At 54.1% G+C, this 19,122-nt stretch overlaps 1 protein-coding gene across 5 annotated transcripts in view; it reads right to left on the minus strand.

The window, feature by feature from the left end:
- The window catches only part of LOC143170399 (protein CEPU-1), a 367,739-nt gene that overhangs the window by 37,093 nt on the left and 311,524 nt on the right, over positions 1–19,122 (minus strand). For all 5 annotated transcript variants that reach the window (XM_076358670.1, XM_076358667.1, XM_076358669.1 and 2 more), the window contains one exon: positions 17,575–17,807. In XM_076358670.1, coding sequence (XP_076214785.1) covers positions 17,575–17,807 — 233 coding nt within the window. The remainder of the gene's footprint in view (positions 1–17,574; positions 17,808–19,122) is intronic.

Below are 19,122 nucleotides of genomic sequence, written 5' to 3' on the forward strand. Positions count from 1 at the left end.
TAAGTGCCAAAAGGGAGCCCAATCTGATTCCACTTACGACAGCATAAATCAGTGATACTCCTACCGCAGTCAACAAGGGATACGCCAGAATAAACGTGGCACGAAAGGAGACTCAGGTCTCCAGCACAAGGACTTTTTTCTGACTTTCGGATGGATCCAGGTCAGCAACCTGGATGCAAACTACCGCTACCCTCAGGAGCCGGGGTGCTGCCCGGCTAGATTTGGTCCTCTGCTTTCAAGGCTCTGAAGGGATCTACATCTTTTTTCCCCACCACAAAAAGGAAGAAACACCTGACACCAAGCCCCACACCTTTGGGGGATCAAGCAACAGTTTGCTTAGCGTGACTATTAATAAACAGCTTTATAGAGCAGGCAGAATCCATCATTCAGGTTTGGGAGACCTGAGTTCTGCTTTCACGTTACGACGCCCAAAGGAGGTCTGGACTTTGTTGCCTTCTCTAAAAGGAGTCTAATGATGCTGATCTCCTTTATAAACTGCTTCGTACTCCTCTTTAAAAAAAAAAAAGCCAAACAAAAAACCCACAACACCCCAAACCCCAAAGAACCCCATAAAGATGTAAGAATAAAGTTTTTGCATTGCTAACCATGAAGAAATGCAGACAAACAAGGACTGTTTGACAGTTCCGCTCCCTGTCTAGACAGATCTCATTTTCAGCTCCACGCACGCCGCACAGAGCAAGGATCTAGTTTCCAGTTTTTGCACCCCGAGCCACCTGGGATTCCGCCCTGCAAGTCAAGCAACGCTTCATAAAAAGCAGAAAATTGAAGGATCTCGAAACCTTAAGACACCTGCATCATCTTTCCAGCATTATTGACACCTCTCCTCAGAGCACGACAGCCTCTCTCACAGCTACCTCCACGGTGACCATCAAACCGACAGCGACTCCGCCTCACCCTGCTCTCCAGCTCTGCCCCTCTTGTCCCACCAGGCGCTGGTGGAGGCTCCGTCAGACCCCCTGGGAAAAGTCCCCGCGTAGGGACGAGCCGCAGCGTGCCGAGGGCACCCGAGAAAGTTTGAACATGACTCCTTGTTAATACAAAGCTTGTCAAACCCATCACCTAGAAATGCTGAATGTCTTTATTAGATTCCTTTATCTCCCCCCGAGATCGGAGGGACACGATGAGATGATTCTCAGCGGAGATGTCATCATCCAGAAACTAATTAAAGGCTGTGCGGGAAGTCGGGCCACGCGCACTCTGGAGAACAAAACGCATTAGCAACCCGAGTTGAGAAAAATATTACAAGTGAACTTCAGATCAGAAAGGGCGAGCTAGGGATTTGACAACAGGTCTCCTCTCCTCGTCTGTCCTCCTGCTCGTCCCCACACTCCCTCGTCCTCGATAGCTGTCCCCCAGCAGAAGCAAGCCGCCCAGGACCTCGAGGCTGTCTGGGACCAGCCCTTGCACTGCCATCTCCTGAGGGATGCAGGACAACACTGGATCCTCTCCTCCACCGAGTCACATTCCAGGAGAAAATCATGATTTGTGGAATTTCTTTTCTTTTTTAACGTTAGAAAAGCCTCCTTGCTGCGGGTCAATAAGCTGCAGAGAAGGACGGCTTGATGCCTGCACTGCTCCCTGCTCCAGAGGAGTCCTGGGCAAAACACTGTCTCTTTGGGTCTCATCTCTCTATCAACGCAATGACGAGTATTTCTCTTCCTCGCATGCTTATTACGAAGACAACAGCATAAGAGATGATAAGATACCCAGAGCCTATGGTCACAGGAACTGCAGGTGAGGAGACTTCTGCACAGGGACAGTCCTATTAGCCAGGTCCTTTGAGTAGCTAGGGCTCACGTAAGCCAAGATGCATAGATCTAGTTTAGAGCATGCATCCCGAGCGGATGTTCCTGCAAAGAGCGCTTCCCAGTCAACCTGGAGTCTCCTGTACCAATGAGCAGCAAGTTTACACGATATTCCTCATCTGGTCCATCAGTGCACACTGTCCTACTAAACTCAGCATGAAACCTCAGCTGCTCTCCCCAAAACCAGCCAGAGGGCAAGGGGCCATGCCCCGCACTGACGGTGCAGGTCCTGCTCCCAGCCCCGCTCCCAGAGAGTGGGGGGCTTTCCCTGTGCCCCCCCCCGCCCCAGCTCTCCGTCCACGAGGAGCGAGCGTTATGTAGAGGGCCGAGCACGCCGAACCGGCTCTGCGCCACTTCGCTCATCAAAAGGGAGCCGGCAGGAACAAAGGAGCTCAAACATCCTTTCCAAAGATAAATCAGATGCTCTAATGCAGCCCGCATCTCCAATGAATATAGGGCAGGTGTCTCTGAAGTGAAGTATTAGTTAAAATGATGCTCTTTAAATTACATTTCGGCTATTTCAGGCAGACAGGTTGTGTGTGGGTTGGGTTGGGGTTTTTTATGATCTATCTAGAGGCTTAAAAAGACACAGAGAGAAATAAATCTCCCTTCCATTAAAAACACACTACACTCTTGCATATTTGTTCTTATCTCCGCGCTCTCGCACTCGTGCTCCCTCTCCCCCGACTCGAGTACAAAGTAAGTGTTTATGATTACACTTTCCACACTGACACTAATCTAATTCGAGGAGCCACGCAGCCCGTGCCCAGGGACAGCGCGGTGGCTCGCCTGCCCTTGCAGGAGGATGAGCATCACTTCCCGAAATGCTGCGACGGACGCCGGGCGCCTGACGGTTTTACTTCAAAACCTGTTGAGATTCGTGGTGTTAACGTGGAACTGAGTGAAGACCCCAAGTTTTGCTTGAATTGCAAGCGAAGCCTGTTTGTATCTTCTGGGTCTATCTGTGTCCTTTTCGCCTCTATTTATCTCACTATTTACATCCCTCCTCCCCTGCGACACCTTTGACACCCTCAGACCCCACCGCACCAGGTGCCCTACTGACAAGACACAAAAATGCAGCCTTTGCCCCATGGGGCTCTTGATGAACACGTGAAAAAGGAGACAGCAGACGGACGCAGGCTGCATCCTCAGCCCTCCCGGACATCACCGCTTGCAAACTACCTGCAGGCACCACACGGGCATCCAGCTTAGGGGAGGGATGCAATGGGGAACAAGAGGTGGATGTGCAGAGAGTTGTCCTCGTTGGTGCAGGGAGCAGGGTTGGATGCAAACAATCTCTAACAACACAGGTGCCGTTGCCATCACCGCTTGTCCCCAAACAGCCCCTTTCCTCCCGTCCTTCCCAAGCCCTCTGCACACCGGGCTCCAGCCCTTGCAGGTGCCTCCTCATGCTCCAGCCAGAGCCTTTACTTCTGCTTGGGCTTCTTCCCGTGATCGCCTTTGACTCCAGTGAAAAATCAATGGATCAGGCAGGAAACACAGCCCTATTATTCTCTGACTAGGTGGTCTGGAGGCTGCTCCTTATGACCAGACCCTTTGTTCATCTACTTATAAAGTGGGAGGTAGGCAAGGCCCAGCAGTTCAAAATGAACCGCAGGTGAGATTTATGCCTCCAGATGCTGCCGCTCCTCCTGTCCCCATGGGATCACACCTCTCCACACAAGACTTGTGAACCCACTTGTGAAGACATCGCTCCGGCAGAGGCAGGTCTACCTTCCCAAAGCTGCCCTGGTCCACTCCTTCCTCCCCTTAGTCATTTCTTTACACAACCCTTCTCTTGCAGGCTCTCCTCCCTGGGCTCCAAGAGCTCCCCCAGCCCTCCTCGCTCCTCCTGTGGAGTACTTCTGGTCCTCCTGCACCCTACTGCGCAGCCAAGGGTCACGAGGCACCTCGTTAGCACGAGACACCCTGACCCAACACGCCAACTGCCCCAAACCCAGGGGATCAACCTGGCTTGGCCAAAACTGCCAGAAACAAGCAGGAGAGCAAATACCAACAAGCCAGAGTCCGTGTGATGATGCACACCATCCTTCCCGCACTTTGAAGTGTCCTTAAAAGAGCAGTCCTAGCACTGCAAGGTTTAGCTCTCAAAGTTCAGCAAGGGTAGAGGTAGGGTTGGCCTCTGCCGCCGTAATTCACCTCCCCAGCTCATGCTCCCCGAGGACAACGCTTCCCCACAGGTACCCAGCTTCTCTCGGTGCCTGTGCACATCGCCGCCTCCGCTTTCTCAGGGTCTGCCAACAGTGCGGGCATTAATAACCCTATCGTCAAAACACCCCGGTGAGATAAGGGAGCGTTATTATCCCCGCTTTACAGATGGAGAAATGAGGCCCGAAGAACAAATGGCCCAAAAGTGCCCGTTCGGATCGATGCCCCATCGGCACCTGCTTTTCAGGCTCCCCAGTGCTCACAAAGCCACGGAAAAGGCACTGGGATGGCTGCCAGGACAGGTATTTCCAATGGGCCGCACGAGACGAGAGCACTGCAGTTAAAAATTAGTCATCAGGCTGTAGAGAGCACAGCAGGGTATCTGCGTACACAGAGGGGCAATTAAAATTTCATTACCAAATTTCAACCCAAATAGGCAACGTTTGACAGAGTTAAAAGCAAAGGGAAAGGAGGGAGCGATGCTACCACAAGGCAGGGATATCGGCGCGCCTGGAGTACGCGGGGGCTGTTCTCCTTTTCCATTAGGACTGCTCCTACATTTCCCATTCCTCCTGAACGAAGCCCCCTAGCCGCCTTCTTGGCCACCCTCGCGCCTCTGAGAACGCCAGAAAAGCCGCAGGGAGTTATCTCCCCCCAGAGCACCCTTTAATTTCCCTATTTGTCTTTCTAATGCCCAGCCTCATCAACGGCACTGTCTATTCCCCACGTGCTCCTGCTTTTCACAGAAGGACTATTTTTACCCCTTCCTTCCTATGCCTCCTTCTCCTCCCATTTAATCATTTTGGAGGCTCTTTATCCACAGTTGCCTTTCCTTTCTTTCCTCTTTCCCTTTCATTTTTAAAACGTGTGGTTCTCCGATTCAAAATCATTACTGTTTTTAACTTGGCTCGAGCCTCTTTAATTAAGTTACTTCCCATTATTTTTTATCTAGTCCATTTGTCTACATCCCCCGCACCCTCCCTCATTCTTCCTTTCCTCCCCAAGGCAGGCTGGGTATGAAATCTTACATTTCCATTTGGCTAACAATCACTTTGAATTTTTAAATGCTATTAAATTGGATCACACCGGTCACCGGACTGGAGTTGTCGAGCTGTGATATTTACTCGCGCCAGTCAAAGGGAAATGAAATTGCAGTGGTGCGGGGCGGGGGGGGGGGAGAGGCGATGGGGGAGCGCAGATTTATTCTGCCCGCGGTACTTGCAAACAGGCACAATCCCTCTGGATTTTCAAGCGAGTTCAAAGGAAACTCTTACGCTCAACCATGAATGTATTGTAATGTCTTTAATAAATCAATTACTTGTTGGCAGGGAAGTGTCACTGCATCTCCAATCCTTGTAATCACCTCAGCCTTGCTGCGTTTTAAGTGCTGAAAAACCGCGGAGGTAGAGGGGGAGCCAGAAGAAGCATCGGCGTAGGGCAAACCAAAGAAAGCACTTCTGCTTCGTCTTGCCAGAAAGATGCAGAAAGCAATTTGCATCGTGCAAAAACACACCCGCCCGGTGACCCCCAGCACCAGAATAAGGAAATCACGGCGCCGGAGGGACTCTGCCAGCACTGCACGGGGCTCGCCCTTCCCAGGGCAGGCTCCCGGGATGCAAAAGCTGGGGAGGGATGACCACGACAGGTTCACCAAGAACCCCAGGTATTAAGCCTGTGGTGATCGGAGCAGCCCCCTGCTCCCGCCTGCTCGGGGCTGAGCATCGCTCTCGCAGGCAATTTGCAAAGCAGCATTCTCCTACCGCCCCCAAGAGCGAGACAACCTTTTGCTGCACGTTAATTAGGGGCCTGAGTTTTGTGCTCCTGCCTTCGGGAGGGTGCCGGTATTTCAATTTTGCTAAAAGAGGCCTTTTCCACTCGAAAATTTGCTAAAAAGAAAGAGAGCAGGATTTGATTACAAAGCAGTCCTGGCCAAATCCAGCCCCTCCTCCCCTCTCTCTGCTGACAACATCCTCCCCTCCACAACAACAATCATCTGAGCACCAACAGACAACGAAGCTTTTCAGAAAGTAATGAACTCCGGTCGGAGCCAAGGCAGGAAGGGTTTAATGTTCAGCTCGGAAAGCTTGGCGAGGCCATCAATTATATAGTCCTGCTGCTGAAGGAGTGGGGGGGGGGGGGGGGGGGGAATTCGGACTCGGCCAAAAAGAAAAGATAGGGAAGGAGAACACTGCGAGAGAGGTTTAATTCCACGAGCAGAGAGAAGTGTTTGCAAAAGAGGAGGAGGATCAAAGGCTGAAGCTCTCGGGCTGGCTGGGAGGAGGAGGGATTACAAGGAGGGCAAACCATGGAGAAGACATCTCTGTTGACCCCTCGTTTCGAAGCGGGTCCAGGCAAGGACAGCCCTGGGTACAAATCAGGGAGCCCGTTTGCTGTGAGGGCTCTGGGATGGGGAGGCTTCGGCAGCAAGGGGGGTGGATCGAGACCGGTTCATCTCATCTCACGTAGGACAGCAAGCCAGGACAGGGTCTGCCACCGCCACTGCCTCGTCCCAGTCCTACGCTAGATGCTACCGAGAGAAAGGAGAGGAACCCACAGCTGAAATCTTCTGGGCATCTCTACTGCTGGCGTGATGGGACCAGCAACCCAGACGTGAAAAATGAGTGCATGGGTGCACCTGGGGCAACGAGACCTCCCTGTCCTCTCGCCTGCACCCGGTGGAGCCGTGCTGTAGGGCTCTTCCAGGGATCTGGCCCTGCACTAACGAACAAAGCCACCACGTTTCTGAGGGATGGGGCAGAGGGGACACGCTGCTATCCCACACCACCAGCTTCTCAAGCAGACAACCAGCCAGACCCGGAAAACCCAAACCAGGAATATATTTCAAGACCACATTTCCATGTCTTGTCTGAAGGACCACATGTCCACATCTCTTCCAAAAGTCCTTGCCTTTTTGTTCTCCGCTTCCCACTTTTCCTCCCCTTTCTTCTTTTCTAAAGCTCTTTCTCCTCCATTGCGGCACCAGAACAGACAGGAAAAGAAAGGTAAAATGAGATCACAACTCTCCTAATGTTTCAGTGCAACTCCCCTTTTACAAGCTTCAACCTCTCCTTCAAGACCAAAGCAAAACCAGTGCAGAAAACACCACGTTTTCCCCCTGGCCCTCCCGTTCATTCTCCCACAGGCTCAGCGACCCCCTCCAGCCCGTTCTTAAGCTCGTGGATATTGGCTGGAGGTTTTCTAGCACTCGGTGCCTGCCACGGGAGGCAGCAGGGCCGGGCTGGCTCTTCGGCAGCTGTTCCCTTGGCCTCTCCTTTATCTCCAGCATTGTGTTCACATCTGCTTCCTCCTCTGCCTCTTTCCCTGCCACTGGGAGCCTGGTTTTAAATCACTGCTCAGCGCGCCGGCTGCCAGGCGTGGGTTTTGTGCTGCCCAGCATGCCCCGTTTGGATGGGGATCCAAAAGCCGTTTGCAAGCCTCCCTCTGCTTTCCTCCCCCCTCCTCCTTTTTTTTTTTTTTATCCTCCTGAACCTGCCAGAGCTGCCACACGGCTCTCCCCTCCTCCCTTTTGGCCACGGAGTTATCTTGGCTCTGGAAACATGTTCAGACACCTGGTTGCTGGCAGCGTGGGGCTTTGGCAGCGGCTGGCTGCATGCAGCTCTCCGATAGGGAAGGGGAGGCGAGCGGGCCCCAGCCAGCGCGGGTCAACATGACCCACCTTGGCTATCGGGGACGTGCTGGTGGCCGCCTGCACCGCTCCCGGCTGGCCGGCGGCTTTCTCGAGCCTGGCGCTGGCGGCAATCCCACCACCCGCATCTCTCTGGCTTTGCCCGGAGTTTCGGTTGAAGCCAACTTGTGGTTTCGCTGGGGATTTGCACAGTAGAAAAGCACAGCTTTGTACAGCATCGCCCAGGAGCTGCATTTTAAGAGATGCATTTAGGACAAGACATCGCCATCTGCGGCTTCCTTCCCCAGCAGAGAGCACTGCTCCTGAGCATGGCAATTTTGGCAGAGCGAGGCAGCAAAAACCCTAGGGAGCAAACAGAGCCGGGCATGCGGAAGGATGCCTCGCTGCCACTCTGCCTACGCAGTGGCTCCAGACTAAATTCCCCTTTCAGACTGCAATCTCTCCACGCTATCAAAAAAGGAGAGGGCTATATCCTTCCCCCAGCCGGTAACATACAAACTTCCCCGAAAAGCTTGGCTGATGCCTCCCTAACTTCCTTTCACCCATGGTCTGTCCAAGATTGCGAGCCAGGATCCCCGCGGATGCCACCTTCGACGGCAAAGGCTGCACCAAACAAACCAAACGCCCTTGGGCAGAGCCCCCTGCTCCTGCTCTCCAACTCCCTGAGCCTCTGCAACAGGCTTTCGCTTCTGGTCTCACCTCCAGGGGGACTGGCTGGAAAAATCAGCTCTGAAGGCCAAAAAGAAGAGCCAGATTAAAGTATCAACTCTGAATTTATGCTTGGGACTTAAGGTTTAATAATGCAACAGAAAATCAATATTTAATAAAGCAAATGATAGAGAAAAACACTGAATGGGAGATGAGCCGCTGCTCATGTTTTCAAACATATAACTCCCGGAGGAGCTGGTTTGGCAGGATGGATGCAGTACCAGATTGCCACGAAGACCTGGCACACAGGACACCCCAGGTCCCACTGATTCCAGCTCCGGTGTCAAGGGGGCTCACAGGTCTTTTATTAAAGGACAAACAAGGAATTACTGTAGTGGTCAGAGTCCAAGTACCCATGGAGAGAGATCAAATGCTGATGCACAAGAGAAGCCGAGCAGCTGCCTCGCTGAACAAGCCCAGATTTGTGCTAGGGCTGGAGGCTGGGCTTGTGAAACGTGGGCAGGCAGGCAGCAGCACACCCAAATTCAGGTTTCAAATGCACCAAGAAGAGCCGTCAAGGGATGGAGATCTCCCGACAAGCCGGGAGGGAGCACAGGGGCTCAAAGCAGAGGATAAATCCCTGTCTGCCAAGCAGGAGAAGAGGTGGTGTAGGTAGTTCAGGGGTGCAAGAGAGCAACCGGAGCATCAAACCCGGCTGGCAGGCGCGGTGGCATGGCAAGCGCGCATCCCTGGGCGTGCTGGGCCCGAGCAGGACGAGGGATGCGGCTGGGAGGCGGCCGCGATGTTGGGGACAGATCGGCAGCTCTGACTCCCTCCCCTGGAGGCTGGAGAAAACTGCAGCGAGCCCATGCACGGCACAGAGGTGTCACCTGCGCCTTGTGCAAATCAACAGCTACCCCAGCAGCCACGCTCTACCAACGCGTACGAGTCGCCTCACAGCATTTGTCAGATTTGGGGTGAGCCCCATGAAATCGGGCTGAACGAGCGAGCCTGAGGAACAGATGCTCCAAGACGTTCAATCCCCCAGCCCCAGCCAGGCCACCGCTTGCTCGAGCCATATCCAACCTCACCGTTCCCACGCCTGGGGCTGCACGAAACGCTGATGCCCGATGCTGAGCTGCAGAGCGAACCATGCAACGACCAGCGTTGCAATAATAAACGCCTTTTGCAGCGGCAATCCTCCCTGTCTCCCTACCTCACCGCCTGCACTGAGCCTTTCCAGCCCTGATACAAGCTGCGCTGCCAGCTGGGAAGGGGGGGAGTTTTCCCCGTGCCCACCCAGGTGATGGCGGGTGCTGCCTGGGGCGCGCGGCTCGGGATGCACAAAGACCCCTGCCCTGTCTCCAAAGTTTGGGGACTCTGGATAAGTCCTCCAAACAAAGGAGACGCTCACTCACATAGGTATCGGTGCTCAGCAGGTAGGTATCTCGGTACGTGTCTCTCTGGGGCAGCAAAGCGAGCTCCAGTGCCCTTGGATGAAACCCCCTCCTCCCGCACGCAGCATGCGCCGGGTTGTCTGCCTGGCCCTGCAGCACGGCAATAATTTGTAGCTTGTGCCGGAATCCTTCACAATGAAAGATGACATATAAATATAAAACGTTATCGCTCCATAACAGCCACATGCTATAAAACGCCGGGCAGAAGGATCTGGAACTAGATGGAGGCAGCGCTTTAAATCCTTCCCTGCAGAGTTACTGCCGCTAAAACAACAGACCCGCTCCAAAGAGCTCCGGCAACGGAGGGAAAAGAAGAAAGGCCCCAGTAAAAACACCACAATTGTGGAATTAGACGAATAAGGTGACTTTATACCGGTGTGACCTTCCTGTACTGACAACCCTGGGGTAGCTGTAGTACCGGCGCGCCAGCGACGTCTCCTCCCATTCATCCCCTGCCGCGACTTTCGGCGGATGCTCCGTGTTACTATAGTAACAATAAAGCGCTGGTACCGATATTACACTACAACCAGTTGACTCTGCTCCCACGATTATGATAACAATGCTGTTACTGTAGTAACATTACATTGTTGAGGTCTCACTGTTCTACCCTTAATTTTATTGTCGTAAGATTAAATTGCAATAATGTTATTGAGCTGCCATTAGCGTTACCATGGTAACAATAACATTAAGGTAGCGATATCGCATTACAGTGGTCCAACCGTTCCACCACAAATATTTTAATGTAGTAAAACAAAAGAGATTACTGCAGTAACATTAAACTGCAGTGACCTCATTAAACCACCACCGGATTTATCATGCCGAACAACGGTACTTTGGAAACCGTACACAGCGGCGGGGAGATGCCCGACGTGCATCCCGGAGGCAGGGGTGCTGCCGTGGCACCCCTTCGGCTGGCAAAGTCCCTGGGGAAGGAGGGGGACCCGCCGTGCAAGGGGGTGAGCATGAGACCTGCAGACAACTCGAGTCCTCCCTCCAGCCCCGCTTGGAGAGCTGTTGGCGCAGCGTGCCGCTGGCCTCCCGGTTTCACCCGCTCCGCAGAAGGGATTAGCGGAGTTGCTGTTGAATGGCTCCGGGTGAGGAGGGCGACCTCTCCCTGAAGGCATTTGGAGAGGCCGCTGGGAGCTCGCACGCTCAGAAAGGCTCCAAGAGGAGTAGGCTCTTGCTTTCCAGAAGAGGGGTGACCAGAGGGCGACCTCCGCGGCTCTGCGCATCTCCGAGGGAGTAGCAAAGAGAGTTACGCCGAGCTTGCCTTGCCATCGCAAAAGCGCGCACAGCTGCAGCCGGGGAGGATGGAAATAGCGGAGCCACGGGGGCGTCGGAGGTGGAAACGGCCCCAGCGGGCATCGCTGTGCTGTCCCAGCGCCAGGGCACGGCGCAGCCGGTGGGGACCGCAAAGGGTTCCTGTCGGCGCTGCTTAGGGGAACCCCGCAACACAGCGGATTACAGCGTTAGCAGCTCACCAGGGGAGAAAAACAGAGAAATTCGCCACAGCCTTAGTGTACACAAAAAGAAAAACAGAAGGAAATGAAAACGGTCTGCGTGTCCTATGAATCACTGGTTCTTCCTTCCCCTCGCTCCATTCTCCTGCCAATTATTTCTCCTTGGGAACAGGATACATCCTCCCATGGGCCTGGTGGTGCCTGGCCCGCGAGCGTCGCTGGGGTGCCAGGCAAGCATGGAGGACGCCTTCCCTTCACCGCCACTACTCTGTTACCAACTCGCTCTCTTTGTAACGAGGACAGCGGTTGACACACTCCAGCGCTGTTCACCTCCCCGTCCCTCCCACTCTTTACTCCCCCTGCACCAGCGGGGCTCGCCCACACGCTCCGGGAAGGAGGACGTGCTGCGGCACGAGCGGGACGCATCCCCGGCGGGACGCAGGGCGCCTGGCTCCCTCCAGCAGCAGAGCGGGCACGTAACTGGGGCAGCCTGAAGCTGCAGCGAGGGCAGGAGTGTGAGCCCGGAGCAAGTGCTTCCAGTACGGGCTCTGGAGTCTCTGCTTTCCCTCCCTCCTGCCCCACGATATAATTGCTAATTAATAATAACGTTTAGCTCTCAGATAGCGCGTTCCATCTTCAAAGACCTCTGCTGACATTAATGAATTAATCCTCATCAACCCCCCTGTGAAGTAGGTGACAATTATTATCTCTGCCTCACAGATGTTAAATTGATTTGCAAAGAGGTCAAGTGACTTGGGGGAGGCCGGAGGGAGCCTGCCCAGCCGCACGCCGGGTACGCAGCCACGCCGCAGGGGAGCACGGACGGGCACGTCTGCGGGTTAAACCCACCCACTGGGCTGATGGGCCCCCGCGGAGGAGCGAGGGCTGGTAACCTTGGGAGGGAGCCGGAGAGATCCCGGGGCAGCAGTGGATGAGGGAGCAGCAGAGAGGAGGGGATGCTCCCAGGGGCCAGAGCAAAACAGGGATGCAAAGCCAACAACTAGGACAGCGCGCGAGAGCGCGTGGGAAACCTTCAGTCCTCGACAACAGCCCTGATACAAAAGGAAACGATGCTTTGACAGACAGACGGCGATTAGCAGCAAAAGAGAGACGGGGAAGGAATGCATCAGTCAAAGGAGACGAGAGCGCAGGCAAAGCAAGGGAGGATTTCAATTTCGTGCTGCTGGTTTCTTCCCCTCCACCAGTTTGGGGAGGCTCTCCCAGCTCTCCGCATGCCTTTTAGAAAGCATTAGCTAAACCTGCTTTTGCTTCTAGAAGGGACGGCTGCTGTCACGGGGGAAAGGGGTGGTCACACCAGAAAAACCCATGCCAGAAGCAGCTCCTGTGGTTTCTGCTGGGAAGCATCCTACCTAGTGCGAAACTCCAGCCCATGGCTTCATACAGGGCCAACGTCTACACACCCTCACCGCCACTGAGTTACCAAACAGCCCTGGGCGAATCCCTCTGCCCCTCCTCACCCCCAGCACCGGTGGCTTTGGCGGCGCAGGGGACAGGCTCAGCCCCGCGTGTGCCCGGCTGGACCCCCTGGCTCCGGCAGCGGTGCCAAAGCTCCTGGGCGGAGGGTGGTCGGGAAGGCTCTGAGCATCTCCGGTGAAAAAACCCCAGGCGCAAGCAATGCATTCCCATCTACTCTGTTTACCCTGCAAGCCACCTTGAGGCCTTCGGACAAGAGTGATGATGACTGCAGGGACTGATCCTTCCTCCCAGCCTACGCTGCCACGTGAACCCGCTGGCCCTCCGCTCGGCAGGGCAGGCGTTTCCCCGTGCACCCCGGTGCAAGGCAGAAAAGCAGCTGCAAAAAGTTATCCTTCTTCTCCCATGAGTGAAAGGGGCTTATGGCATCAAAGGAAAATTAATTGGGCAGAGTTCGGTGCTTGAAACAAAGCCGGCTCAGGTGCCGCAGCCCCACCGGTGGCTTTATCTCACCGGTGCACACCTTGGCAGCGATGCTCCCGGGGCGGCCCCGGCGCAGGGCGAGGTACCACCGGTATGCCACGTGTGCCCCCCGCCACGGGGGCAGCCCCCCGCCACCTGCGCTCGCAGCTCCCCGACTCCTGCGAGCAGGTAATTAACTCCCAAACAAAGGCAGGGATTTGCAGATTAACCCGGGGCCTGGGAAAGAGTGGGAAAACTCATTTGCACCAAACAAAAGGGGAGGGGTGATTAGTTGCTCCAGTGACAACAGAAAGAGCCAGATAGGGCCAGGGAAACCGATAAAGAAGCGAGAAAGCCTAATATCCCCCAGTTGCCTGCCTTCTCCCCCCCCCCCCCGCTTCTTTCTTTCTTTCTAAGCACTAAAATTCCACCATTTTCTATCATGCAAATTTCTGTGCCTAAGTGAGATTAAACTCCGGCAGGCACCGTGCCTCCTTCCCCAAGTCCATTTCCCGCGCTGAGATAAGGCCATCTTTCCTTAATGCATCTCACAAGGCAGTGGGAGTGTTTTGCAGGCATGCATTGGAGACGGCTTATTATCAATACAAATAAGAGCTTTCCAGACACCGTCCTCCTCCTCCTCCTCCTCCTCCTCCCTCCCCTCCCTCTTTTAAACCCAGGAACCCAGAGAACAGCTTAAATAGCTGAAGTGTCCTACCGGGAGCAGGGAGAAGGGGGAGGCTGCGCCCGAGATGCTGCTGCTGCAGGGGCAAGAAGCGGGACTTGCTAAGGAAACCAGAGTGGGATACAGGAGAGGAGAGGAGGGGAAAGCATCACTCCTCAGAGGTCAGTGGGGTCCAAGTCCTCTTTCTCGCTCTGGTTTTCTGCCTCCCTCCAAGTTCAGAGCTGGCCTATTGCAAGTGGAACTTCCCTGGATTCTGTCTCTTTGGGATTTTCACCCAGAAACGCCTCTCTCTTCCCAAGGGTCCGAAGCGAACTCCTGCAAAACAGGGGCAGTGCTGCTTCCCTGTGCTTTGTCTGGTCTTACAGCAACTCCTCCTAAGAAGAAATGAGGGCTGAGCGAGCGGGACAGGCAGGGACCACCTTCCAGACACCGCAGATGACATGGGCGCTCCCCGAGCTGTTCATTTTAGGTCCAGCTGTAGTCTGGGATCTTCTTTCCTGGGGAGATCCAGGTGCAAAGAACCTCCTTGTACCTTTTGCAGCTATGTTGTTAGCTCACATCAACTTGGCATCGCCAACGCCGAGCCTGACCCCATTTAGAGCAGTCCCCGAAACAGCAGGTCTGGACTTTGAAGCATTCAATGCCAAGGGTCTGTTGTCTCGTTCCTGGGCTCGTTTGTCCCACACTAGTGCAGAGGCTCACCGGCAGCGGGAAGGAGAGATGCACCGACCTGCTATTCCTGGATCGGCAGGAATCACCTTTTGTAGCAGAATTTCAAGACTGACAAGTGTTTCTGAAAGCCTGACCGACAGGGAAAGGTGGAAGAAACGGGGCTTGCATCATTTCAGAAAGAAGGTGGCTAAGGGGTATAGCCACGGTAACAACCTTCCCAAAAGCTAAAGGTTGTTACAAGGAGGACATTGATCAATTGTTCCCCACGTCCGCTGGGGATAGGCTGAGAAAAACTCCACTTCATTTGCAACAAAGAAGGTTTAAGTTAGATATTAGCTATACATTTTCTAATTATAAAGGTAGCGAAGCAGTAGAATAGATCGTCTAGGGAGACTGAAGAACCTGCTTTGTTAAGGATTTTCAAGAATAGCTTTCACACGTGTTTGCCAGCGATGTCTCTGCCTCGTTGCAGGGGGACAGGCTAAATTAGCTCTTGAGGTGCCTTCTACCCACCTATTTTGGGATCTCAACCATCAATATAGTCAACCTAGAAATAAATGTGCAGCACTTCCCTAGCTGCAGCGTGGACATCCTTGGTTCCTGGTGGTTTTCTAGGTGATTCTCTTCCGCTGCCTTGGGGGATCATCCCCAACCCTCACACCCTAGAGGAAGCTCCTTCTCCCACCCCTCTCCCTCTTCTGTTCTTTGCTCTTTCCACCCGCAGCACCGCTTCCTCCAGCAGCCCTTGGCAGACACCAGGGATGCCCCAGCTCCTCACTCCCTCCATCCATGGCCACTTGCCAGCGATATCCCCTAAACTCGGGGAGAAGGAGGGATGCACGGCATGGGCTGAGGCTGTTTGGACCGTGGCCGATACGCACCCATCACGCCTGCCTGGGGGAGCAGCAGGCTGCTGAAATCCCGGCTGAAAGGGGAATTGCTCCTTGCCCCTCGCGGCCAGTCCCTTTGGAGAGCACAGCCTGCCCCGGGACACGATTTAATTGCATCCTGAGAGGCTGGAGTGCTCCTGCCTCCAGAGCTCTGCGCCCAGGCCCTTTGCTGGTGCAGCAAGGGGAAAGTCAGGACCTGCTAAGAGCAACCTGCACACCTCCCTCTTTCTGGCTGTACCTGGACTAACCCTGTTTAAAAGGGGAAACCCCCTTTCCCGCCTCCTCTCACCGCTTCTCCTTTCCTATCAGGCTGCAGGGAGGGGCAAAGAGGTCCCGCAGCCACGCGCTGAACCTGGCACATCCCTAAAATCTGGCGCTCGGACACCCTGCTTTCCTGGGAGAGAGGGATAAGCACTGCTTCCCGCAAGCTGAATGTTTTTTAGGACAGGATTATACCAGCTTGCATATTGATTGGGCCCATTTTCCAAGGCAGGAGAGTTAATCCTGGCACCCCAGCCAAATTTTAATCGGGGTCATTAAGGCAGGCTGCCCTTTAACTGGACACGATATTCACTTTCATGTCCTGCCTCCAGCGCGCTGCTGCACATTACGCTCTTGGCACCTCCCGCCCGAGAAAGGGCTGGGTGAGCCAAGCAATAGCTCTTGAAATTAGGGGCCCGCTCCTGAGAGCCGGTATTTCTGTCGGCAGCGGCGAGGATGTTCAGCGCGTTACAGGACTGAGCCCCTCACTGAATCCTCCAGTACTTAACTGTACCGCTGCAAGGAGTTAAGATATGAACTTTTCCTCCATTACCCAAACATCTCTTCCTAATGATATAGCAAGACACAGGAGGGATGGACCTGGATGTCTGGTGATACGGGAAATTTAGGTCAGGAAACAGGAATCGGAAGAGAGCTGATAGAAATTGTCCCGCATCACCCCAGCGCCTGATAGCGACTTCAGAACTTGCGGGTGATCGACTTTGGCTTAAGAAACTCAGGCAGGTATTAACAGATTGCAAGATAAACAGCAAGGACCCGGGCTGGCAATGCATCCACTTTCTCTCTGTGGTTAATGGAGATAGAGAAAGTCCAGCTCTGTTTAGCTTGTTTGATTGCTTGAAGAGGAAAGAGAAAACGGAAAGGGAGGGAGGGAGGGAGGGAGGGGGGAAAATAAAGGCCCTGGGTTTGGGTTTTTTTTCCCCCCCTTCTATTCATTAGGCTGTCAATAACGCTCAGGCCTGGCATATCGACGGCGAATTAGCTCAACCCGACTCTGTGTACAAGACTTTTTAACCCAGCTTGTTTCCAAATCAATACACCCATCAGCATTCGAAAATTAGCTGGAGACGAGATTCCAATACTCAAGCTGGTGTGTCATGCTAAGACGGCTCCTGGCCAAATCACAGAAGAAGAAGGAGGAAAAAAGGTTCCTAGCAAGGGATTAGAAATTTTCCATTAATCTTCCCTGAGGCTGCCTCCCTAAGAGCGCAGCAGGCCCCGTATGCCCCACCACGCAGGCTCCCCCTTGCCCAGCGCACGTCCCCACCGAGTCCCGCAGCACGGACATGGGAGCTATCTTGCGTGAACGCCCCTCTGCTTGACCGTCGCCTGTGGCCATGCTCGTACGTCCCCTCGCGAGAGCCCGCCTGTGCTTGCACGCTTGCTGAAGAGCGCGCGTATGCACCCCGCAGACTGCGCAGCCTCAGCGAGGCACGCTTATGTGCCAGCGAGCGCACCCTTGGCCACCGCAAGCGCTCCGCCACCCCATGCCGGCCTTCCTCCTCCTCCTCCTCACAGAAGTACGGAGTTTCAACACACGTATTGTTGCTAGGCATACACACACCCCCGCAAAGTACACAAATCTGCCAGCTCTCTCTTTTCCCCCAACACAAGTTTTACTTCAAGCATCGCCTCCAGCATGGAAAACAAAAAAACCCATCAAAACACAACAACAACAAACAGCAACACGGGTTTGCCAGCGACTACTTTGGGAGGCAGAGCTGCCTGTATCAGAGCCCCACGACTACTCCAGGAAAGTTCGATAAATGCATTGCCTGGCTTCATTGGGACTCTCCAAGCCTGTTGATCAGCCTCTATGTTTGCACCAAGTTGTCTTACATGCTCAACGTAGGAGCAATAGGAGGAGAAGACACCAGGGAAAAAGGGAGGAACAGAAATCAAAGCACCAAGCCCAATCCCTCTACGAATTCCCTTCCTCTTACCTTGCACGATGAGATGGACACGCGATGTCTTGGGGTGATTGTCTGTCTGCACGGAGCAAGTGTAGGGGCCCTCATCGTACACGTCCACATCTTGGATCTGGATGCTGTACTGGGTTTTGGTGTTGGCCAAGAGCACCACCCGAGGGTCCAAGCACCACTTGTCATTGCCGGCATAGAGGATGCTGCTGCGGTTCAGCCAGGCCACTCGGGTGACTCGGTTATCCACGGAGCACCTGGGGAGAGGCAGAGAGGTGACCCATCAGCGCGCTGCTCTTGGGCGCTCTGCCCTCCCTTCCCCAGCCCCTCCTGGTCCTCCTGGCACTAGTTTTAGCTTTGCTGCCAGCAGCAGTTTCAGAGACCAAGTGCTTTCAGTGTCCAAAGAGGACAACGTCAGCACTTTACCCGTGGTGCTCAGGGCACCGATATCCATCTAAACTGGTGGCTCCAGAGATTTGCCTACGAGCTTCACAATGATTTCAGACGTAGAGAGGTCAGAGCCACCCGGCACCAGTCACCGAAGGTCCTTTTGCTCCTCTGTTCCCATTTGCTTCTTTGCAAACTCGGAGACAACCAGAGCTGAGCCAAAACCTCCGTCCTGAGTCCAAACCACACTTTTTTGGGGCGGATGCAGGTTGCTACCTCCTGCCCAAACCCATCACTTGTCATTCTCTCTGCAGACCTTCGTATCCCTGCAGCCAGGCAAAGAAATGCAAAGCGGAGCCGGGAAAGCAGCTCGCACTGCTTCACAAAAGGAGCAAGGAAAATTTATCTCAGGAGAAAGCCAGCTCTGACACACCTCTAAAGAGAAACCTTGAGCTTCCTACCATTTGTCCCCTCTGTCAGCTCTTCCTTCCCTACACATCATCTGCATTGCTGCATCTCCCTCGCTTACTGCACCTTACCCCAGCTAAGCACTTCACCTATCAAGCGATGTTTTAGAGGCAGAAATCTTCTATTTCCAGCCTCATTAGGAAACTGACCCCCCCTGGAAGAGAACACAGCACAAACCTAAGAAGAGACTTTGCTCTTGAAGGGGGTTATTTTGCCCACAGTAGCAGAGGCCAGTCTTGCTTCCCCGATGGTATCTGCCAGCCCTGCAACCCTCCGTTCCCACGTCCCCAAGCAAGGTTTGAATCCTCCATTTCCACAAATCGTCTCCAGACAGCTGAAGAACACAGGGCCTGCTGTCCAAGCCCTTCCCTAGGCAGCAGAAACCCGCAGCCCCCCGAACCAGTTAAAACCCCGCTTCTCTCCGAGCAAGTTTGGGATTACAGAGCTGTTAGGGCTTAGCCGCGCTTTGCTGGATGCTGGCAACGGAGGATAATGTCCCTACATAAAACCACTCAGCCTAAGATCTACTGTTTATATTCTCCCCAATCTACTTCATTACTTGCGCAGTGGCTGGGATGCAAATTAACTTCGGAGGCACTGAAAGAGAGCGCGGCAGCCTCTGGGACGTCTTGCACGGGGTAACTTCGCCAAATGCAAGGGGCTTAATGGGCTATACGTCCCAGACCGCGGTAGCAGAGGAGTTGACGGCAAGGACAA

This window comes from Aptenodytes patagonicus, chromosome 23 (assembly GCF_965638725.1).
Source record: "Aptenodytes patagonicus chromosome 23, bAptPat1.pri.cur, whole genome shotgun sequence".
Classification (NCBI taxonomy): domain Eukaryota; kingdom Metazoa; phylum Chordata; class Aves; order Sphenisciformes; family Spheniscidae; genus Aptenodytes; species Aptenodytes patagonicus.